The 23629-nt window shown below is 42.3% G+C and overlaps 2 protein-coding genes across 12 annotated transcripts in view; one reads left to right on the plus strand and one right to left on the minus strand.

Annotated features, from left to right (window-relative positions):
* Positions 1-1360: 1360 nt before the first annotated feature.
* Positions 1361-15124, plus strand: MDM2 (MDM2 proto-oncogene). 4 transcript variants are annotated; one of them, XM_074572831.1, is made up of 12 exons: positions 1363-1483; positions 1896-1984; positions 2116-2188; positions 4338-4412; positions 4786-4919; positions 5078-5127; positions 6493-6560; positions 6708-6801; positions 9331-9491; positions 10472-10627; positions 12185-12262; positions 13756-15124. In XM_074572831.1, exons 3-12 carry the CDS (start codon positions 2120-2122, stop codon positions 14323-14325), a joined length of 1455 nt encoding a protein of 484 aa, XP_074428932.1. In that variant the 5' UTR covers positions 1363-1483; positions 1896-1984; positions 2116-2119; the 3' UTR covers positions 14326-15124. The 4 variants fall into 4 exon arrangements, with proteins under 4 accessions (XP_074428923.1, XP_074428932.1, XP_074428945.1 ...); XM_074572844.1 differs by having other exon boundaries at positions 9334-9491; XM_074572822.1 differs by lacking the exon at positions 1896-1984 and having other exon boundaries at positions 1361-1483.
* Positions 15125-19552: 4428 nt separating this feature from the next.
* Positions 19553-23629, minus strand: part of CPM (carboxypeptidase M) — a 37252-nt gene continuing 33175 nt past the window's right edge. For all 8 annotated transcript variants that reach the window (XM_074572864.1, XM_074572903.1, XM_074572857.1 and 5 more), the window contains 2 exons: positions 23329-23477; positions 19553-22184 (listed from right to left, as the gene is read on the minus strand). In XM_074572864.1, coding sequence (XP_074428965.1) covers positions 21951-22184; positions 23329-23477 — 383 coding nt within the window. In that variant the 3' untranslated portion in view covers positions 19553-21950. The remainder of the gene's footprint in view (positions 22185-23328; positions 23478-23629) is intronic.

Genomic DNA, 23629 nt, shown 5'->3' on the forward strand with positions numbered 1-23629 from the left:
AGAATCTATATTTGGCCAACAGACAAGTCCAGGCAGTTATCCACTTCTTGTTTGGACAAGTTAGTTGTCATGGAAAATTAGCATTATGCTCACTCTGCTCTAGCGTATCTTTAAACGCTATCTGCAGTGCTTATGTTCTCTAACAAATCTTTTCACTATTCAAATACAATTTTAAAATGTCACCATGGTCAAAGAAAAAACCTGATCATTAGAAAAGGGAGTCAGACTGAAAACTAACCAGTTCTAGTTGAAGTGTAGCAATTAATAAGTACCCATCAAAATAACATACTTCCAAATACTTACAGGGTACTCAAAATTATAGAATGGGAGATGGCAGGAACATAGGACGATATGACAGCATGTTGGATGTAAAGTTTTATCATAGTTTCCTCTCTAAAATATCAGTGAAAAAAACAACTTAAAAGGCACAAATGAGCATTGCAAATCAAACTTGTATCGAAAGGTGTCATTACCTACTAGCCAGGCAACCAACACTTCTATTATTGTGTCCCTGAATTATGTGGACTGTAAGCAGGAGTCTCTGCCTTTATTAACCTCAAAATAAATTGACGTAGTGAAGTTTTCTATCATTAACATATGCTGCAGCATTGATGTTACGTACAAGGTTGCCATTAAAAGTCTTAAAGCTGTTTATCCTCAAACACGGTCTGATGGTTCAGAACCGGAGCTTGCAAAGCCGGGGTCCAGAGAGCTGCCACCGGCAGGGCCTGCACGGCCTCACCCCACATGGACAGGGCTGCGCCCCAAAACGGCCTGATGTCTCTGAGGGGGAAGTCAGGGAGATGTTCAACATCTGCCTGCAAATGAATATTTTTTTAAAATTTTTAGTAGAAGTGAGGATCTGTAGGGAACATTTATATTCTTTCAGGCTCGCTGCTAGCAGCAAGCCCTGCTCTTCCAGCTCTGTCTCGTCAACGCTTCACATCCACAAGCCACAACATGTTTTGTTTACCACAACCAGTCGGTCCCCGTGGAGTGGCCGTAAACACAGTCGAGAGGGGGATAAAAGGGACGATGGACAAGAAGAGGAGGGACGCAGCCGACAAAAGAAAAAGCCGCCGTCAAAGCACAGCCCCAGCCTCCCCCTTCCCGCGGCTCTCACAGCGCCTACTGCCGCCGGGCCTTCGCCCCGTTTGTCCCTCAGGTCGGGCCCGCGGCGCCGGGCGCAAGGGAAAGGCGGTGCCCGGGCTCTGTCTCTCCATCCCGTAACGCCCCGGGGACTGGCGGGCCGGCCACCGAGCACGGCCCTCAGCCGCCCGGGCGTTAGGCGTCGCCTCAGGACCGCGGCCGTTGCCCCGCTGCCTGCGCGCGGCGCGGCCGTTGCCCCGCAGCCGTTAGGGGGCGCTGGGGACACCAACGGGCGGCCAAAATGGCGGCGTGGGGCTCGGACCGCGCTGCGGCGTGGTAGGGCCTCCCTTCCCTCCCCCGGTCCTCCGCGGGCCGGGCAGCGGAGTGGCCAGCGGTGCGTGGGGGATCACGGCTGGCTCGGGGCAGGGGCTGAGGGGTCGCTCGGGTCTCGCTTTTCGAGCGGGGCGGGCCTGGGTGCCCGGGGTGGGGCGGCTGAGGCCCGGCGGGGGACTCGCTCGGGGCGCGGCACTGAGGCGAGCGCCGCGTTTTCCGCCGGCGGGGCGGGGGGGGAGAGTGGGGCCGGTGCGGGGCGGTGTAGGGGGGGAGGGTGCAGAGACGGGGCTGTTTCTGCACAACGCCGCCCCCCCCACCCCTCCCGCTCTGGTAGCCGTGGTGAGTCAGCGTCGGCCCCTCCTCGTCGGTCCCCCCCGCGGTGACTCGGCAGCGCCGCCGCTCCTGGTCATGCTCAGGCATGTCAGGCCGCGGCCGGCGGAGGAGCTAAGCCCCGACATGCCTCCTCTTGGCAGCGCTATATAAGGCACGGCCCGTCCCGGTCCGACTCGGCCCAGATACCCGCCGCCGGATTCCGGCGTGGGGGTTGGACGAGGGCACCGAGGTGAGTGGGCACCGCCGGGGCTGCGGAGCGCGGCCCTGAGCCCGTCCCGGGGGTCTCTCTGTCCCCGGCGGGCAGTCTCGAGTTGTGTAGCAGTGTTCCGTGTTTTGAGGTTTTTCTCCCCTTAATTACAGGCAAATGTGCAATACCGAGATGTCCTCCCTGACGGATGCTGCTTCTGTCACCGCTTCGGAGCAAGAGGCGCTGGTCAGTAGCTCTGTTGGATGCGCGAATTTTTCATGCGTTTTGTAGGGTTTTTATTTGCAAATTCAAAAGGGCTGCTTTGCTCAGCAAGCGATTGTTAGAGAAAAGGCAGGAAATCCGGTGAAGATGGTCTGTCTTTGATCCTGTAATTGTGAAGCAAATGTATCTCATTCGTGCTTGAGAGTCGGGGGTGATGGTGTAGCTCTAGACTCCGTTTCCTGGAGACCTTTGCTGGTCAGGTTGCTTTCGTTTAATAAAAAGGATCTTAAGGTCTGATTTGATCATGGTAAGTATTTTGTGGTGGAAATTGTTAACAGTTCATAACTGAAGAGTTGTGGAAGATCTACGTTGTGCAAAACGTACACTGGTTGTGAAATAATCTTGTCGTGACAACTGAAGGTTTTTTGAATTTAGCATTTTTATTTTCTTCTCTATCGGATTCATAAGCAAGTTGTACTTAGAGTCTTCATTTGTGTTTATGGCTTTGCATATCCAGGCTTTCCATGATACAATGACAGTTCTGCTGTCCTGGCTTTTCTGCGCAAGTTTTCCTGAGGATGAAGCCTGTGTGTTATACCCGAGATGCGAATTAAAATCGGCATGTGTACAATGGTAGTTGAACTAGATGCCTCTTTGTACAAGGGTAAAGCTTAAAAGTGTAGACTGATAGCAGAACTTAAAAAAAAAAAAAGCGAAGTAGCAGAACAGCAGTCTGTTCAAAGTTGTTTTTTTTTCGTTTGCTTCGTCTTTTTGTAAGTCATCATAATGTGATGCTATTGTCTGCTGTCAGATCTGCGTGGCAGAAATTTATACTTGCAGGAGTCGGGGAGAGAGGGCTGAGGACTAAAAGGTTCTGAACCCATGGGTCTAGTTGTGGATGCAGAGATCTGAAACTGTGCTTTGCCTTCCTATGCTCAGCTGTCATTAGCAGTTTAATAAGTTACTGTTTGCTTCCTTTATGAAACTGTAATATATGCTGCGTGCTCTAAGGTTGTCTGCAAGCTTGTTTATTGTTTTCATTATATGTGACTCTTGCAGCTCGTCTCTTGTTAACGCACTAAAACTTAACATTGATTTTAGTAGATAGTTGAAATGGAATGTAGGCAAGTTCCCCCTATTCCCTTAAGTGTTTATTCCTTCTCATGATATTTTATTCACGCTTTCCTATAGAGTGTTTCTTTTCTATAATATTCTTTTCTTATTTTAGGGAATGTATTAGGATAGGTAGATATTAGTCTGTTCTTAGAATGGTTATGCTATTGTTAAAGTGGCAATGCTAGAATATACTGCACTGGGAATTCCAGTGGCTCGACAGGCATTCTCTTGGCCGTTGTGAGAGCACCTCCTGCAGTGGTGTTGGCACAGTGGTTTCTTGAACAGTGCAGTGAATGGGATCCAGACACTGCTCTGGCCAGAAGAGGAAAAAAAACCAAAACCAAAAGTAAAAAAAAAAGAGGAGGGAAGTGATTTATTTTTTTTTTTTTTTTTTTAAAAAAAAACTTTTACCTCCTCTGCCTCAGAAGTTGTCATAGACTGGCTGCCACTATAACTCTGCTGGCACGGTCCGGGAGTGGGAGGCCATTGCAGAGGTAGGAGTGATTGAAATAGGGTGGAAAGGACAGAGTGTGCTTATCCCATATAAAAAAATTCTTCAGAGGTAAAGCAGCCCAGCTGTCAAATGCAAAACTGCAGCCTCAGAAACTGTCACAGGAAGGGACTAGAAAAGACATGGACCAGTGTGACTCGTACTCTGGACCTAACAGGTAGTCACAAAGGTCCGTTTGCCTTTCTCCCTCCCCTTTGGGAGTCACTGTAATGACTCAAAGGATTGAAGCGGGATTCCCCAGTACCCAGCCCTGTATTTGACACCACCAAATGAATCCTGTAGCTCAAATGGAGAAATCTGTATGTACTAATGGAATACTGGTGTTTCAGCTAAGATGCACCATATGAGAATTTTAGTATGACTGGGTTTGCGTTATTTTCTTTTAAGTTTAACTTTAAAAATGTGAAAAACTTGTCTGTGGGTAGGTTTTAATGTAGTTGTATGTTTGTATATCAGACCAATGCAGAAGGAGGAAGCTTACTTGTGTAAATAGTGTTTTGTTTGGCGAATAATTGGTGCATACTGTTTTTCTTCTTCCCCGCACAGGTTAAACCAAAGCCACTATTGTTGAAGTTGTTAAAGTTAGCTGGTGCAGAAAAGGACACTTTTACTATGAAGGAGGTGAGAACTTCTAATCACTAAAGGTAGATTACAGTGAATACAGAGGATTGTTCTTTTGTTTTGGGTGAATAGGGGGCAGTGTAGTTCACAGCTTATCTAGAAGATATTGAGAACAAGGTATTGTTTTTATTGTGCTGACTTGTTAGGTGGCATTTAAGCAAGTTCCTCAAAATCTGAACAGAAGTATCTGGTGGTTAGTAGAATAGTAAAGTACTTGCGGAATGATAGGTGAAAATCACAGCTCAAAGGGAGTTTTAGGCAATCAATGTCTGAAGAGCAAATCTCAATGAATTTGATGTGTTTTCTCTTACATTTAATCTTGAAGCAACAGAACCTGGGTAGTTAATGTCTGTGTCTGTCATTTATTTTACAGGTAATATTCTATCTTGGACAATATATTATGTCTAAACAATTATATGATGAAAAACAGCAACATATTGTACACTGTGCAAATGATCTCCTGGGGGATTTATTTGGAGTAACAAGCTTTTCAGTAAAAGAACACAGGTAAAATGGGATTCTTTTCTGAGAGTCTGGTTGTGAAATAATGGAGGACATAATGCGTATGGCCTTTTTTAACTCTTTGCATCTTCAAAGATGGTAAGCTCTCTTTTATATTTACATGCAGCTAATTTGCAACATCTCTTTCTTTATCCCCATCTAAGGAGACTATATTCAATGATTTCCAGAAATCTGGTAGCAATCAATCAACAAGGTAAGCTAGTTTGGGAGGACCTTTTGTTGTGGGGAAAAAGTAGTAGGGAAAAATACAACTTACATTAACGTATCTTGCATGTAGTGATCAGATAACATCTGTCTCTCCATAATTAGCTATTTGGTTTTATATGCTGCTATCCAGAGCAATCACAAATAGTGAACCAAAACAAATGCTGTTTCTTCTGGGGGAGAAAAAAAAATAAAAATCTGAACAGCATTTGGGTAATTTTGTCAGACTAGAACCAGAACAAGCATAATCAGAGCTGAACACAAAAGAGGACTAAATTGAAAAATTAGTAGTTTGCTTGTCTGTCTTATGGATAAAGCCCTCAAGAACATAAAAGGTTTTCGTATCAAAAATTAACTTCCTGAAGTTTCCAGCATTAAAGTCAGGGTGAATGCTTTTTATTCTTTCTGTTAGTGTTCTGTTTTAACTTTCAAAACTTAGCGTGGAGTACATTTAGAACTGCTCACCCTCAGCTACACTGAGTACTCTTTTGAAAGGTCTGTATACTTAAAAAAGTAGCTTTGTGGTAGCTTTGTGGGTAGCCACTCCATAAATGGAGAATCGTTACATACAGTCATCTTTTACAGTATAAAAATGCTCGATATAGCTGTATTTTTTTACTAATGCAAGGAGTGAACCAGAAGTTAAACAGTGGAGGCTGTTTTGTAAATTGTCTTCTAAATCCATATTAGGACACCCTTTGTTTCTGATTTTTCGAAAAGGCAAGTGTTCAGCTGGTGAAGATGGGAAACATGCTCTTTATTACCCTTCATTGTTATGCTTGCCAACTTAAATTAGCTCTCAAATTATTTTCTTGAAAGATAATTTATTAATTCAGGGTCTGTCTGATCATAAGCATGTATAATTAACAACAGTTAATTTTTTCTTCTATTTAATGTCTTTTAAATTCAGTGTTCCCAGAAGGTGAGAGCTAGTAAAATATACTCCAGAGAGGAGGAAGTGTAAAATATTTCCTGCCTATATTCTTCATAACTGCAGAATCCCAGCTAATGCACAGCCTTCATGTGAAGGCATTTATAATAAAATTCTGAGCTATTTTGTGATCGAGATTTCTTCTTCCGCCCCACTTTCCCAGTTCAGTAATGTTACAGGGAAAGCACTGCACACACCTGAAAAGCAAACAAATGGGGTTGTTTTATCCATTGTTGCAAAATGTCTGGATGTTAAGTTCTGTTTATATTTTACTTTGTAAAGGCATTGTGTTGTTAACTTCAGCTTATTAATTAGTTAGTGCCCTTAACTTCTCTCCCTTGCTTTTACTGTAACATTTTTGACCCTGAAATTGAGTTTTTCTGCTGTGCTGTGTTACGTTTGTTTGGTTTGGTGTGGTTTCAGACTCTACGCTTGCTGACACACCTGAGGATGATGCCAGATTTCAGCTTGAAGAAGAAAATGTTCTAAAGGTGATTTTTTTTCTTTTTAGTGAATGTTCTGAAACGTAAATTCTGTTTAGTTTTGCATGATCATGTCAGTGGTTTAGATGCAATTAGTTGGTTCCAGCCTTTTACCTGTATTCATGCTCAGGCTTACTTAGTATTTCTGTTCACCAGGAATCTATGCAAGAGATAGAAGAGAAGCAAACTTCATCAAACGTGACTTCCCGACCAACTACATCTTCTAGGAGGAGAACACACAGTGAATCTGGTATGTGCAAATTTATGACACAGAACTTTCAGTAGCATAGCCACTTAGGAAAAAAAGTACGTTCTGTTGCATTACTGTCTCTGAAAGACGCTGACAAATACTGTTCATCTTTCTCTGCTTATCTAAAACAAAATGTTCAGTCTAGAAGAAGTACACGATGCCTTGTATTCCTTCCTCCAGTGTCATGTTACTGTTTGGATCTCTAGAACTGTTAATAAGGTGATGGAATAACTGGTTCCACAGAGCTGTTAAACTTGTTCTCATCAGCAGAACTTAATCAATTATGTTGTCTTCATGATGAGAACACTCTTGTTTGTAATAGACTGTAGTAATCAAATTCATTTCAATTCCCTCTGTAGACAGCCACAACATTTCACATTTTGTGTGCTCTCTAAAAGCAGTTATCATTGGATTTCAATTGGTGGCAGATGTTAGGAGTCTGGTAGTAACATGGGATGATTTTGGACGTTTAGGTACCTGACCATTCATTAAGCACTTCTTAAAACGTCTCTTTCTCTTTACTGTGGTTATTCAGTAATCACTGGCAAATAAATTTTCAAAATGCACAATATTTCTTCTGATAATTAGCAAATAACAAGCTGGTCAGCACAGTAAGTTTCTCAGTGGAAGTGTTCTGTACAGTTCTACTTAAATACTATTCTGTGGAATTTCTTACTTTAGTTTGTTCCATCACTTACTTCTGTTACCTTATGACTTGACGGTTATAATTACCTGGGCAGTGGTAACCTTCTGTCGCTGCATAGAACTTTCTTTTCTTCAGTTGCTCAGGAACATTTTTCAGTTCCTCAGCTTTTGCTTAGTATTTTTTTGTGTTCATCGTAGGCCACTGTCATGTTAGTCAGTCCAAAAACTGTGCTGCGTTGCTGAGCGGTTTGCACTAAATTAAAAGAACATTTTAATGTTGTAACAAAAACTGGTGAAAGGATGGAAAGTCTCAGTTAAACATCATAACCTGTAATATTTAGGCATGACCCAGAGCACATAAAGTCCTGTGTTGTGCTTACTTATTGTAGGTTTGATTATTAACTCTGTCTTTGCATCCTTTTATTAGTTTGTTACAACCTTAAAAGTTCTTTTAATATAGTGTTTTTATATACACTTTTTTTCTAATTTATAGGAAATCTTCCTTTTAAACCACTATTCTTGTTAAATTGGGATGGTAGCGGCTCCTTTGGAGCCGCTTACATAGTGTATAGAAACCTTGTGGTGATACAGTATCAGTTCAGCATGGAGCCATGACAACTAAATGAGGACAACGATGGACAGGAGCAACCCTTGGGCCTGGGGGCACCAAATTTGGTGGGGCTCTCAGGGCGGAAAAAGAAAAGAAAAGAGAGGGGCTGAGCCAAGAAGCACCAAGGGAAAGTAAGAGAAGTCTCAAAGTATGTACAAGTGTTTTGTTCTCTTTTCTTTTACAATGAAAGATTCAAGACTTGAAGACTCATGGATTGTCAGGGTGTGTTGTGCAAGGCAAGGGAGAGGCTGGGCAATAGAGGGTGGGTGCAAAAGGCACCTGTAGGGGGGCAGCAGGCTCATACTGAGGACTGTTGAACCAAGTTGTCAGGCCTCTTGGGGAGTTTTCACTCCGCTGCACTTACATACTGACTTTGCAACACTTTTTTTTCATAAAATCATTTCTTACCAAATACCCTTAAAAGTCAGCGGAGCTGAATTTTTACTTACCTACCCCTAAAATGCTGTCCCCCTACTCCTTATGCTGCTGTAGGTGGTTGTTTCAAAACATGATGTATTGAAAAAGCATTGTCTTTTTGCCTTCAAACCAAGAATGTTTAGTAATCACAGCTTAAAGCAATGCTTTCAGAGTTCAATTTTTACACAGCATGCCTTGAAGATTTTCTTGCTAGCGTGTGGTGAAAGTCATAATGGTTTGTTACAAAAATCCAGTTGAGTAAATGCAATTACGTATCGTACAACTATTAACTGATAAATTTGTTGAGGTATCTGAAACTTGAACCTGAACTTTTCTTGCCTAGCATGAGGTCCTTTGTATGCATGTGACATGGGAGCTATTTTCTCTGTCTCCCTGCTAATTCTGTGATGGATTAAGAAGCCCTCTGAAAGTGCCTTTCTGTCTACTGACTGTAGAGGGAGCTCGGACAATTAAGATCTGAACTGTATTTCTTAAAATCAGGAGGGATTTAACAAGTCATGTGTGAAGTGGAGTAAAAATGCTTCCTGTTGTTTTATTTCCTGCATGTGGAAACTGCCATTTACAAGCTGTACTGATGGGACAAGCGGGTGAAGCCAGCCCCTAAAATACTGTTTTCAGGAATGTTTCACACTTAAATGTTTCACAGTGTTACTGTGTCTTTTTTAAAAAAGTTTTTGGTGCCTTTACTTTTTTTGTCCACAAAGTAATACTGAATGACATTGTTTTCCTGAAATTCCCATATAAGTAAATTACATTTTAAGCTTCTGTTAAGAATATTCAAAACTGTGCATTGCGTAGATGTTTTTAGAGTAATAAAAATTCTTGAATGTGCCCAGAAGAAAATTCTTCAGATGACCTGCATAGTGACAGAAGAAAACGACACAAGTCGGACAGCATTTCGTTGACGTTTGATGAAAGTCTCTCATGGTGTGTAGTCAGTGGTTTGTGCCGTGAAAGAAGCAATAGCAGCGATTCAACAGATTCTCTTTCCATTCCTGTAAGTCAAAATGTGTATTTTTGTGGTACAAATTTTGCAGATACCACGAGTGCAAATATGCATCTTAAAACATCATGTTCTTAATTAAAAGCATCAGTATCTGAGGAAAGAAAAGGGCTGAAAGAAAAGTTGGTGTGTGGGTGGAGTTGGAGTCTTTCGTAGATCTGCTGACAAAGCTTAAGTGAAACTTTTTAAAATACTAATTCTGGATATTCTTTAAAAAACAGATTCTTACTGCTTGGCACAGTGTTTGTGTTTTAAAATAAATATTTCTTAGAATGCTAAGAGAAGAAAAGCAGCTACAGATATTCTGTAATGCAGAATAGTTGGTGCTTCTGAGCCATCTGGTGGTTGCAGTACAGCTTCAGTAACTGTACATAATAGTGTCCTGATGATCACATTGTATTCATTTTCCAAACCTTTACTGTTCTGTGTTGTTGTTTTCAGCAAATGCTGAGGCAAATTATCTGTGTCTGGGTTAAGTCATGAAGAGCTAAACTACTAGTGTTCCTAGTCATATACTGTATTTTGAATTGACAGAACTAATACTGTGTCTTCACTTTTGCTGTTTTAGAATTCTTTAGCCACTGTCTCAAATTATGGTTAAAAAAAGTTGATGAGAATAGAAATTGTAATGACATGCAGACAAAAGACAGCATCTTCTTGCATCCGTTCCTTCACTTTTTAGGAGAGCCTTGGTGAAATAGTAGCAGCAGTCTAGCAGTCTGCAAGCTGGCTGTAGTTTCACTGCAGCTTCTATTGCAGAGCTGTCAAAAGGCTTTTAGATCTAGCTTTATTTTTAGCCACCTATAACTCATTTGTCTCATAAAAGATGTTCTATCTGACAGCAGCTGGTCTCATTTCTTCCATAGCTAATTAAACTACGTAGTTTGGTTTTATCTTATGAACTGTCTTAACAGTAATGGGTATGGATATGGACTAGTGAGGTTCAATGTGTACTTTCTTTCTCTTTTTTTCAGGATCTTGATGCCAGTTCATTAAGTGAAAACTCTGATTGGTTTGACCACAGTTCTGTTTCAGACCAGTTCAGTGTAGAGTTTGAAGTTGAGTCTATTTATTCAGAAGATTATAGCCATAATGAAGAAGGGCAGGAGCTCACAGATGAAGATGATGAGGTATGTAGTTCTTTTGTTTCAGGGTTTTTTGACTGGGGGAGTGAGAGGGGAAGGACACTTACAGGAATACTTCACGTTAAGATTCCAACATGAAGTAACTCACTCCTCAGGTTTATTTCTGGACTGTGCGTGCTATGTGATGAACTGGACTTATCATTGGTTAAATCAACTTACATACCTATGCAGTTGGGTCACCATCATGCACCCACCAGGCAATAACTGGAACAGTGCTAAGGCTTTCCCTGGTCTCTGAAACAGACTCTTGACAGTCTGGAAAAGTCTGTCTGTTTAACTTCACTCACTAGCTGTTGGAGTCTATTCCTACATTTTTAGTTCTAGAAATACATGTCGAGCTTTGACAACACTTTTGACACTGAATGAAGACTTTCCTAGTAACTCTTTGCAAAGGGATATTTCTGAATCATTTGCCTCCATGAATATAAATGTTTCAAAGAGATGCTGAAACTCAATTTTAGAAATTTTCTTTAGGAGGCAAGAAGACAGCAAAGTTGTGATTACCATAATTTTCAAAAGCTGTAGATACATGGAATGTTAGGAATGAAGTGGGAAATTATTTTTTTTTCTGAGTTAGTTTTCTGTTACTTCAAAGAGGTGAATCAGCTCATGGCAAGTTTGGGTAAGTACCAGAGGCAGAATTCGCCAGGGACATACATGACTGTGATACTTGAGAGGCTGAATGGGACTGACTGTACTGATGTAGACCGGGTTACAGTGCTGTGGAGCTGCACCGTGAGATAAAATGATGATTTGGAGGAAGAAGGGATGAGGGTGGCCCTGCTCCCAACACCAGTGTTGAGAATTGCAGAATGGTTGAGGTTGGAAGGGGCCTCTGGAGGTCATCTCAGCCACCCACCCTGGCTCATGCAGAGCTATTGTGTGGGACTGTGTCCACATGACTTCTGAGTATCTTCAAGGATGGAGGGCAACCTGTGGCAGTGTTTGGTCACTCTCACAGTAAAAAAAGTGTCTCCTTACATTCAGGCAGGACCTCCTGTGTTTTAATTTGTGCCAATTTCCTCCTATCCCATCATTGGACACCATTGAAGAGAGCCTGGCTCCATCTTCTCTATACCCTCCTTTCAGGCACACATTGATAAGACCATCCCTAAGCCTTCTCTTTTCCAGGCTGAACGGTCCCAGCACTCTCAGCCTTTGCTCTTGTGAGAGCTCCTCCAATCCCTTAATAATCTTAGTGGCCCTTTGCTGGACTCTCTCCAGTAGCTCCATATCTCTTATGTACTGGGGAGCCCAGAGCTGGATACAGTGCTCCAGGTGTGCCCTCACCAGACTTGAATAGAGGGGCATCACTTCTACTCTAGAAAGTGGTACCTTCAATCTGTCTAGTCTACATTTTTCTTCAAACTGGGTTACAAGTGTGAACAGAATTCTCTTCCCCCAAACCAGTCATCAGATTTTGTGGAGTTACTTGCAAGCATAAATGAATGTATATGCCCTATTTATTACATTTGATTAAAAGTCTATCTGGAAAGCTATCAATGCTTTTTTTTTTTTTTTTTTTTTTTTAATTTAAACCAGGTATATCAGCTGACAATTTACCAGGATGACGATAGTGATGCTGATTCATTTGATGAAGATCCAGAGATTTCTCTAGCCGTGAGTAGTAACTTCTTCGGCAAAGCATCATAAGTTGGGTGAACTGACAGAGTAGATCAAGGAGTACAGATAAATTTTGTTGCTACCAGTAATTTTTTAAGAATTAAATTGACTTTTTCTTGTACGCTTGAAGATTCCAAGACAATATTTTAATTATTGAACATGTGATTGTTAAGGAACCTTGATAGATTTTTTTTTTTTTAATTAGTAAGCTTCCTAATCCATTAAAAAAAACCCCCCACACTAACTCACGGTTTCACTGACTTAATGGAACAAAATTATTTGGAGCCTAAATCTGACTTTTTGCACAAAATGAAAAAAAAAAAATCTTAGTCATGTATATTTAAAAAATTCTTCCTATAAATCATAATGTCTAGTTTTATTGTCTTACCTGAATGAAGGAATCTGTAGCATACAAATGAGAAGGCAAACCTGTTTACAGAACAGTACTGTAAAATTAAAAGATTTGAGGCTCTTTCTGAATTCTGTGAGACCTTTCTTGAAGTGTGGTAATAAATTCAGGGTTTTGAGGCAAAGTATGTAGACATTTTTATTTATTATTTGCTTTTCACGGTTGAAGCTTGAATAAAGCTGTTGTCCAAAACTGTCTGAAATGTTCCAGTCCCTTGATGGGACTGAGGGACTTTGCTCTGTGTGTAGAACACAGGGCTTGCCACCATCTGAAAACATAGCGCTGTTTGTGGGTGGAAAAATATGTCTAAATGTTATTTTTAGGACTTAAAATTGGTCTTCTAAGCTTTTGATGTCACTGATGTTATTCAGGACTCAAACAAAAAGTGCTTTGAATCTTCTAAATAAGTTTTGTTTTATTTTTTGGTTTTATTCCCCCTATGGCATACATTATTTCTGAGAAGGGTCTTTCTCCTTAAAAATGAAGTGTATTTTTAATGAGATAGATAGTGCCTTATTTTCAGCGTACCCTATGGAATAACCTCTGAGACAGTGTTACAGCCCTCCCTGTCCGCCCCCCCACCAACGCCCGATGTTTTTATTTTGTAATACTGTGTCAGAGTGCCCTCACCCGGCCGTTTTGCAGCCCAACAGCTTAAACATCCCACAGCTTAAATGTTCCTTCAGTCTTGAATAGTTTCCATTTCAGAAGTCCATTGTTGAAAATAATGGTAATGGGGACCTTTTTATCAGAAAGAAGTTTTTCCTGAGGTTCTCTGAAAACTTTTGTGGTCTGGTTTCTTCAATTTTGCCTAAGAAATATAAATCATTGTTGTTCTACCTCTATTTTTATTTCACAAATCTACTGCAAGAAGAAAGTCAGAGTCTCTTAAACATCATACTGTTCTAATCTAGAACCATAAAATGAGACCAAACACTGAATGGAATTTTTAAATTATAAACAAGTCAATAGCTCAACATAACTATTAGTTTGGCAGTAATAAATTGTTTATAATCTCTGAATACGTCAATGGTAAGCATGTCAAGTATCTTAAGCTGTTCCAACCTTTAATTCACTAAAGGATTATTGGAAGTGTCCCGAATGTAGCGAAATGAATCCCCCGCTACCACGACATTGCCACAGATGCTGGGCCCTTCGTGAGGACTGGCTTCCAGATGAAAAGAGTGATAAATTGGAAAAGAGCAAGTCAGAAACTAACTTCCCCCTGGAGTCTGAAGAAGGTTTTGATGTTCCTGACTGCAAGAAAGTGAAAATGACGGAAGACAAAGAACCGGCCATGGAAGAGAATGAGGATAAAGCAGTACAAATTTCTGAGTCCCAGGAAAGTGAAGATTATTCTCAGCCATCGACATCGAGCAGCATGTTTTGTAGCAGTCAGGAGGACTATAAGGAACCTGAGAAAAGAGAAATGCAAGACAAGGAGGAAAGCGTGGAATCCAGTCTACCTGTTACCAGCATAGAGCCCTGTGTCATATGTCAGAGCAGACCTAAAAATGGCTGCATAGTACATGGCAAAACGGGACACCTCATGTCGTGTTTCACGTGCGCAAGGAAGCTTAAGAAGAGGAACAAACCCTGCCCGGTGTGCAGACAGCCCATACAAATGATTGTACTAACTTATTTTAGTTAGATGGATGTTGACTGGAAAGCAACAAAAGGAACTTCATAAACTGGTTAAGAGAGCAAGAAATTATTTTTGTATGCTTATTGGAAAATTAATATTTTGAGTCTCTTTACATTTGGTATGAAAAGTAATTGCTGAAATAAATGCACTGGAGTTATTAAGAGGTTAGCCTAATATTCATAAATCAACCTGAAGATTTTAAATCCCTCAATAGAAGTAACCAATTCCTTTAAACTGCCTGTGTTTTATGTTCCATACAAGTTGTTGATATTTGTTTTACCGCATTAAATACATACATTAAAAACCCAAATTTGGTGATTATGAGAGGAGAGACATGTTGAAGAGTTCGTTAATGTGAGTTCCTCCTCTTACGAACGTAGAAGATTCTTCAGATTCCAGTATCTGTTGCCTGGCGAAGACACCGGGCTCAATCAGTACCCTCTGAATAAGTCAATAAAATAAATAAATAGAATCTTGTCTCCCTCATTCCCAAAACTTAAATTCCTCCAAGTAACCAAATTCTGGGGGAGATCTTACCAGGAATTGGGGGAAGATGTGATAGAAAATCATTTAGGGTTTTGGAAATAGAAAGGGGTACTGTGTGTCTTTTATTTTTATAGCATGCATTGTAAACGTCAGGGCTGAATCCAAGTTCAGTCTTACAGTTATCTCTTAAACAGATTGAGAGACTGAATTTTAAAAAGCTTTATGGGTTTGGAAGTCTGTATTATCCTGGTTAATATTTTAGCTTGAGAAGACGCCTGAACAGGCAAGATAAATGAAGGATAAATGTAATATCAAGTCATGTAATATTGGGAGACAGTTGTATTCTTTTTCTGCACTCATTTTTGACTTCAGCAGTACAGCACGCAGCTTGGTCACAACATTCGCTTGAATAAAAATAGCAAGGAAAAAAAGTCCACCTCCATCTGCAGAAACAAATAAGCTCCGTAGTTCTAGTTCACATAAACGTTCTTAAAATTCAGTAGTCTTTCCAACTTGAACTGTTCGTATCACAAGGATTCTGAAAATCTCTTGCAAGGCATTTGGCCAGCTCAAAATTGGTCTCATTGGACCTCTCCTTTACTGCTTTTAGCTCTCGTCTCCGCGCTCTACTTTGTCAAAAAGCTGTGTGAAACTTTATCAGTTCCTTTATTACGCAGTCTGCTGACTGGCTCAGTTCTGTGGTGCGTTCAGAGTAGGTAGCGTGCGTATATTTTTGTAAGCTAAGGTATCTTCAGGATATGGTCAGATTCCTCGGGCCGTTTTTCACATGGAGAGTTTCTGTACCAGTGAGGTGTATTTATTCCTATGGAAAAGTAGATTACAAGAGGAATTGTAGGTTTGTAACACCTTTTAATTTTACATGTAGTTGCTGATCATCTGCCCAATAGAAAACGGCAGATGAGTAGTTTGAGCGTCAGGGGAGCACCAAGATGTAGCCCAAATGCAGAAATTGTGCTGTGTTACCATCCTGCAGGACAAGGGTAAACAGCTTCCTTAACAACACCAGTAGGAAACTGTTGATGCCTGTGTGCTAGCGCAGAGGCTTTTACTGCTCTAATTACCTTCACCTCAGAGCTGAGTAACCACAGTTACTCTGGTGTAAAGTGTCCATAAACCAGGGCCTGGAATACAAGGAATTACCTAGGAAAAGGACATAGAGCTGTTACAGGAGAGACTCGGTAAACCCTTGGTTCTTACTTGCCTGCGAAGAAATACCTTCACAGGTAAAGACTGAATGACCGGATCAGTCATGTTTTGTTCATACATTTCAGCTAATTTTTGAAAAATGCTACTAAAGGATACAGATGTCTCTGAAGTTTAACCATAATTCATTTTAACTGAACAAAACGTCAACCCTTGTTGCATATGTTTCTTTGTATTTTTGCAGATTTCTTGCCCCTTGCAATTTGTAAAGCGACAGCAGGTAGCCGAAGTTCTTGAAGTTCTTTGGTCAGCAGAAGCCTTTCACGGGTTTTGTGGGGCTTAATAATCCTTCAGCCCGAGATAGAGAAGTCCTTGGGGCACATACTTACATTTTTCAAGTAGGGATGCTTCTAATAGATGGCTGCCTGCCTTAATTCACACTGCTTCCTATTTGTTTTTCTTAGGTTTTTTATGTGATGAACTTAAGTGCAGTGAAGTTGGCAGAGGCTCTTCCAAGTGCAGATCAGAACCAAGTAGCGGTCCTAATCTGCAGCTGAGAAGGAATTGTAGAGGTGTACGTTGAGGAGGACTTAAAACTTTGTCCGTTACATCGTCTCCTATGGCGTATGCTTTTTCAGTGCGATGCTTGCTCTGCAGTCATGGTGATGGCCGTGTAACTGCAGTCCTGGGAGAGCAGCTCTTCCCTAGGTCCTGCTGGCACAAGTTGTACCATCCCGTTCTTGGTGTTCTCTTCCAATCAGTCCCCTTAAGTAAGCTCCGCATTTTTAAAAAAATAGTATTTCAGCTCTCTAAAAGGCACGTATGGTCAGAGCAATGATCTCAGTCACTCAGCTTTGGGGTTTTTCTTCAACACCAATTTCATCTCCCACTAATGCTTTCTGCTTTGGCAAAAGATGAAGCAAGAGCATAACGGCATCATAAATTTTCCCTTTTAGGAGCTGAAATTGTACTCCCTTAGCGTGTTTCCTGTTGTGGAGAATAGCCGTGGAAATGCCCTCCGCTCCATCCAGTGCTGAGGTTTAATTTCTGCGTCCATGGCCAAACTCCTGTGTCGGAGTGAATCTTTGTTTCAAATTCTATTTTCTGGCTTAATATTATTCTTAATAACTTCTAGTAAAACTTCGGGGGGGTGTTTGGTTCCCCCCCCAAAACATGCCTTACAAATAAGTGTGGGTGTCTGTTCCAGTTCTTACTGGAGCCGCTGGCAAGCGGTGTCTGCCCGGGGTTTTGGGGAGGGTGTAGGTGATGCTGCGGCTCCAAAAGGCTGCCGTCCACGGCTCTGTCCCCACAGGGGGTCCCTGTGGGTGGGCGGTGACCAGCCCGCTGGTGTCACCCTGCTCTGTCACCCTGTAAACACATTTCTGGCCTCGGGTAGCGGCACCAAAGTTGGTGATGTTTTAGCATAGAAGTTGACAATTGTTCTTACTCGACGAGTGAGGTTTTTGAGATCCTTATTTAATACCCTACACATTTTAATCTTTAATTTATTACAGTTTGTAAATATTCTTGTGCTTAGAGGTGGTGTTTTGAGCTTTAATTTATTGAATTAGTCTACTGGTACGTGTGTAGATACATAAATATGCATACTGAGTAAATCACAGTCGAAAGAAGAATATTTAAGAAATTGTAGCAGAATAAAGAGAATTATTCAGATTATATTCAGATGAAGAGGGGCGTGGGAAGATTTATGTCTTTGTTTTCTTTTTTCCTTCCCTTAAACAACTTCTGCATTGAACCTGAACGGCATTTATTTAAGTAGAGATGGAGGCTGGTGCAGCATTGTCAGAGTGACAGGATTTTGATGGTGTTTGTTTTCCTTTGGGAATGGTTTTGCATCTCCGAGAACGGGCAGGAAGCTGAGTGACTGCTTCCTTGTGCTGGTAACCTCAGAGGGGATGGGCTGGAAGATGCGGTGAGGTGCTGAGAGGCTTCACGGTTAATTGGCAACGGGTGGTTAATTGCCTTTGCCTTTGCACATGTGGCCAAGATGCTGATAAAATGTGACAGTGCACAGTTTTCAATAATTGTCTTCGCCTGTTTTTTCATGTACTTCAAATAGACAATAGTTTTGTGCAAATGCTACAAGAACTCGCATTTATTCTTTTTTATAAAGTACAATAAACCCACTTTTTGATTTAAATATGACTTTTTCACTATGTAGCTACTTATTAGTATTGAAATCCAACTCCTGACCCAAGGAAGCGAAGTGCAAATTGACGCACTCAAGGCAGATGGGAAAGTTGCTTCGTTTCAGTGTCTGACACTTCTCGAAGAGGCTAGAAGCGTTCAATATTAAAATATGCGAGAACCATTAATACTCAGTCCTCACTTAAGATTTATTAGTTATGAAGTCTGCTGCTTTTGTCCTTTAAAAGATGTGCACAGCTGAAACAGGAGCAGCTGGATTGACGGTGATGTTGAGCATTGACTGCAAAGATGGTGCGTTCTGTTGAGCAGCAGCAGCCCTCGAATGTTGTTTCAGCGTCACCGGGGAGCGCACAGAAGACCCGTGTGTCACATCGTGCCACGCAGGGGGCTGGGGCTGCCGCCTCAGGTAGCGGGTTGCTTTGGAAAAGGTAAAAGTGCGACAGAATTTTAATTGATGGAAAGCGTTACATCTGTTGTAACAGCGTGGTATGATTTTATCCCCGAGTTCTGTTTGCTGTAAATCTGTTTAAATGTCGCCGTCTCTGAAATGTCTGTGCGGGTGTGAAGCTGCGTGCAAGGCTTCGGGCAGATTTTTCCCCTTGAAGACTAATATGAGGGAAAAACAATTCCTCATCCTTATAGAAAGCCTCCACAAGCATAACGCGTCAGAAAACCGTGTTCTTACAGAAGAGAGATTAGGAAATGATTAGAAGCATAATGAAACTGAATAAACTGAAATGAATTTGTGGGATTAGCATAGGGGTGAAGAACTTCTCTTCCCCATCTTAATTGAAAGCTGTGTGGTGTTAGGGTATAATTTTAGAAGTAAGAGTTGGTAATTTTAAAGTGGTTAATTTATTCAGCGTGTTAACTTGCCACATGTATGGTGCGGAGCAGTTATCCCAGGGAGATAATGATATTTTGTTGTTCAACGCTCGGCCTAAAAGGGGACTTTTGCTGTCGTGGTGCTTCCCTGTGGGAAAGAGTGCGGAACGTGGGCCCACGCAGGGGACTGGCAGGCGGGCGGGCAGCCGTCCTCCCTGCGCCGAGCTCTGTTGGCCACTCTCTTGTCATTCACAGCGTGGGGTCACCCCATTACTTAATAAAGCACATGATGTAGCGTGTTTGTGCTCCTGCTGCCTGGCCCCGGCATTATTGTATGTCCGGCTCCCGGAGGAGCTTCGTTAGTGCAGCAGCTCTCCCGGCTGGTGTCTGACTGTTCCGGGGGGAGTTACCTGCCGGGCTAACGGAGCTTTTCCAGCTCATCCGTACCCGACTCAAAGTCTTGTCTTGAGTTATTTATCATTTAAAAGTTGCACAAATGATGTAAAGAAAAAAACAACCCTGAAACCTGAGCTTAGGAGATATTTTAACAATGGATTGCACTTACTGAACACGAAAAATTGTTGCTTTTAACTAATGTGTGCTTTTATTTTTTATTTAGCATAGATGTACACCAAAAGCTTTAAGTGAATGCCTCTCTGTAGAGTGTATATATATATAGAGAGAGAGAGCCTACGCGTAAAATTTGTTGGTGATAGTTAAAGAGGTGTTGCCTCCCCTTTTGAGCAGATGTTGCTTTAACTTAACGGCCTGACCTTTAAAGGACAGTTCTCGGTTTTAAGCTATATTAATGGCTGTCACCATGATGATCCCATGATATCTAAAATACCAAATGGCTTTTCCAGAAGCAGAGTCTTACTTTGTTGTCTCACTACCCGTAGCTGGAATGACTATGAAGCAGACGTGGTTTATAGTGAATTTAATTAACTATGCAATTTCGCCGCTAATCCTAGATGATTGTGCTTTCAAGACCTTGTCGTGGTGCGTTACCTCCTGGGTGCCCAGTGCACCTACTGCCGCAGTCAGTTACCATTAAATACCCGTAGCCACCCAAAGCGCACAGAGTATAGCTCCATTTATGAGAAGAATTTTCATGTGTATTGCCTTTGTCTGCTGGTTTTTGTTTTTTTCCTTTTCTGAGGCAACTAAATGGTATGGTCCCTTTAAAAGCTTTAAATAAAGATTTGTTTATATGCTCCTTGGTGCTCCTTTCTTGTGTCAGTGACTCGGTTGTTACAAGTTCTGCTGCTTGGTTGTCATACAGGTTTTTAAGTCTGTGAACCAGGGCGCAGGCTCTTTCAGCCCTCACTCGGCTGCTGGGCCACTGCTTTCTCACAGATTTCATGCTTCGGGGGGATTTTAAACTCAAGGGGTCTCCGGTTTGTCTTCTTGTCGGTGACGGAATCGGAACCAGGTGTCAGTGGGGGGATTAGTGGGTAATTATTTACTCCTCTGACAGGTAAATAATCCATGGCAGTTTACACAGAGGGGGAGAAAAGGTAGAAAATCCAAATGGCTGTGATGATGAAAACATTCAAAAAGCAGCATCTCGGCTACACAGCCCCTCTTCTGAATGGGTGTTGCTGTTTCCAAGGCTGAAGCCCATTTACAACTTCATCCGCTGCACAGAACTGAGGCAAGTGGCAGAGCAGCGGCTGATGTCGGGGCTCCCCAGCCCAGCCAGGGCGGGGGGGGGGGGGGGGGGGCTTCGTGTGACAGGCAACGGTGTGACAGGGTACAGTTTCAGAAGGTGGGGGATGTTTAAAAAGGCATCAAAAGATTAACTGCATTCCTGCATTCCTTATTTACTGTACACAGGAAAAGATGGATGTTTCTAAAGATAAGCTCTTCTGGTTACTTTAGAAATTGCTTAAGAAAATTACTGGCAGATAAAGCTCTAAAATAAACACCGGGGATGGTAGTAACTGCCTGGTCTTGATAACTTCTGTGGGCTTTGCACAGCTTCAAAGGGCCCTGAAAGTGACTTGCCACTGACCAGGCGAAAGGAATGCGCTCATTCTGCTTTATCGCAGCACGGCCCGGCCAGGGGAGCGCGGGCACCGCAGCCACTGCTGAAATGGGCCTGTCACGGGATTTGCGCCTTGCTGGGCACCTGCCAGCTCCTGGCACCTGTGACAGACACAGCCCCAACAGGGCTGGGAAACACGCCTCATCTAAAGCCGTTGCTAAAACTGTCCAGATTAAAAAATTCTGAGTTGTATGGGGTTCTGTTCCATACCAAACTCAGCAAAAAATAGACAACAGCGACGGTATAAAGCTGTCGATGACCGTTTCCACATTGTTTTCAACAGCTCTGTCCTTGGGGAGCACCGTTTTCTGAGCCCCACTTTCACCTGATGGTACAGATGCTCCTCAGGCTTCCAGCAATGGCCCCCTGGCACGTACTCGCACCTCATTTCCATCTTGTCTGAGGCCACATCACTGTTACCACTCTTTACCTTATTTCAGCCCTGAGCACTCTCATCAGTCCAGGTAAGAAAGAGCAGATGTAAAAATGCCATTCCTCATTTGTAGCAGGGGCTTTATTAGGAGAAATTAGGACTGGGCTAATTGCTTACAGTTGTGTGGCACATGACCTGTTGCTTCAAACGCAGAACCTGAGTTCACATGAAACACCTGCAGTACAATCCTAAGCTTTTTATGAACGCGGGCAAATTCTTCAAAATGTATTTGTATTTTCTGCATCAAAACTCTACCGTTACCTCCATAGGCTGTACAGAACTTCTTCAGAGCAAAATACTTATGTAGAAAAATACGATAGTCTATTATAATCAAAGTAAAACATTTGATTGTCATGCTGGTATTTTACAAAATACAATAAACAGGACTGTAAATTTGAGAATTTGGTTTATAAAAACATACATTCTTTTGCATGTACAATTCCTTGCCTGAAAAGCCACAGTGCGGCAGGAAGATTTTTGCCTTGCCATCTCACGTCATTCCTGACTTTATTTGAAAATCACAAGCACAACGGTCATTAAAACCAAGAGATGTAGAGTTGGTTTTACTGCAGCTGAAGCCCGTTCGAGCTCTTGGTAGAGGGGAGTTTTGGGACACGAAGCAGCTCTTGATCTGATAGAGACTTCCAAGAAAGAGAAGTCTTGTTTCAAAGCACTGAAGTTACCAGTATTGTTGGTTATTTCCACTGTCTTCAGCATCGATTTAAATCCTGGCACGGTGGCCTAGGAGCAAACATGAGAGATTTCTTTACTTGGTTTGGAACGTTGAGTTCAGCTGTGAAACAATCCTCATCTAAGCGTGCTCACTGACACTTTCAACGCGTAGGAAAAAAGTGTTTGAAACATGAGTTTGAGAACACAGAATGAGACAAGAGTAAAGTTTTTGATGTTACGGCAATAAGCCTAACCCCCCCAAAAAATGAGATAGAACCGCTAATGGAATAATTGTTTATCATGGAGGGGCACCGCATGCTGAGGGAGGGAGGGAGGGAATCTGCAATTAAGTGTAAGCCCTTGCCTGGCAGCAGGTGGAGCCTCCGCTGCACAGATGGTCTCTAGTAACAGCCACTGATGGGCTCCCCAGAGGAGCCATTTCCACCCAAGGAAATAACTGTCACTGATGGCGTTGTCAGGCCGTCGCTGCCAGGGGCTGCGTGGAGCCCACCCTCCACCTCCTCACCCTTCAGGGGCTCTGCCCTTTGTTTGGAACACCGTGAGCTGGTGTCAGCGTGGTCCAGACACTCGTCCCAGCTGGCTCCACCATCCAGGACAGATCAGTGCTTATCTCTGGACATTCTGGGGACTTGACATCTTACGGTATCAAAAAGTTTCCTTTCTGCTGACTCATGTTTCAAGATATTTTAAACAAGCCTTTCAGATATTTTATGGCGGCCTTCCAGTACCTAAAGGGGGCCTACAGGAAAGATGGGGAGGGACTCCGTCAGGGAGTGTAGTGATAGGACGAGGGGTAACAGTTTTAAACTGAAAGAGGGGAGATTTGGATTAGATATTAGGAAGAAATTCTTTACTGTGGGGGTGGTGAGACACTGGAACAGGTTGCCCAGAGAAGCTGTGGATGCCCCATCCCTGGAGGTGTTCAAGGCCAGGCTGGATGGGGCTTTGAGCAGCCTGGTCTAGTGGGAGGTGTCCCTGCCCATGGCAGGGGGGTTGGAACTAGATGGTCTTTAAGGTCCCTTCCAACTCTAACCCTTCTATATTATTTTCTTTTAAATCTGCTAAAGAGTCCTTACAGCTCCCGTACATGACTCGAGCAAGTTCAGCTCATTCCTCTGTAAGGATGCAGTCTCACTGTGCTCAGGAACTCAATGCAATTAGAAGCAATAATTTAGTAAGGCTGCACACTTACATTGATGACATACGTCCCAGGCAAAAGGAGAAGAAAGTATTCCCCATGTTCATTTGTTCGGTAAGGGCAGACATGAGGCCTTCCTTGGGCTTCCACGATGGCATCGGGAATAGGATTCCCATTCTTATCAGTAACTTGACCCTTGACACCTATGGAAAAAGGGAGAGGAGAGAAAGGTCACAGCCTGTAACTGCAGTGAGCCTCCTTCTCCAAGAAAGTCAGACTATTTGTTGCCGGATGCGCTCAAAGGCTATTTTAGTGATTTCAAGCACATCTAATAATATCACTGTTCACTTCTATC

Source organism: Larus michahellis, chromosome 1 (assembly GCF_964199755.1).
Source record: "Larus michahellis chromosome 1, bLarMic1.1, whole genome shotgun sequence".
Lineage (NCBI taxonomy): Eukaryota > Metazoa > Chordata > Aves > Charadriiformes > Laridae > Larus > Larus michahellis.

Coding starts and splice junctions, on each gene's coding strand:
- MDM2 (XM_074572822.1), top strand. CDS start 2,120: ATGTGCAATACCGAGATGTCCTCCCTGACGGATGCTGCTTCTGTCACC. Junction 2,189..4,337: donor CTTCGGAGCAAGAGGCGCTG/GTCAGTAGCTCT, acceptor TTCCCCGCACAG/GTTAAACCAAAGCCACTATT. Junction 9,492..10,471: donor CAGATTCTCTTTCCATTCCT/GTAAGTCAAAAT, acceptor TCTTTTTTTCAG/GATCTTGATGCCAGTTCATT.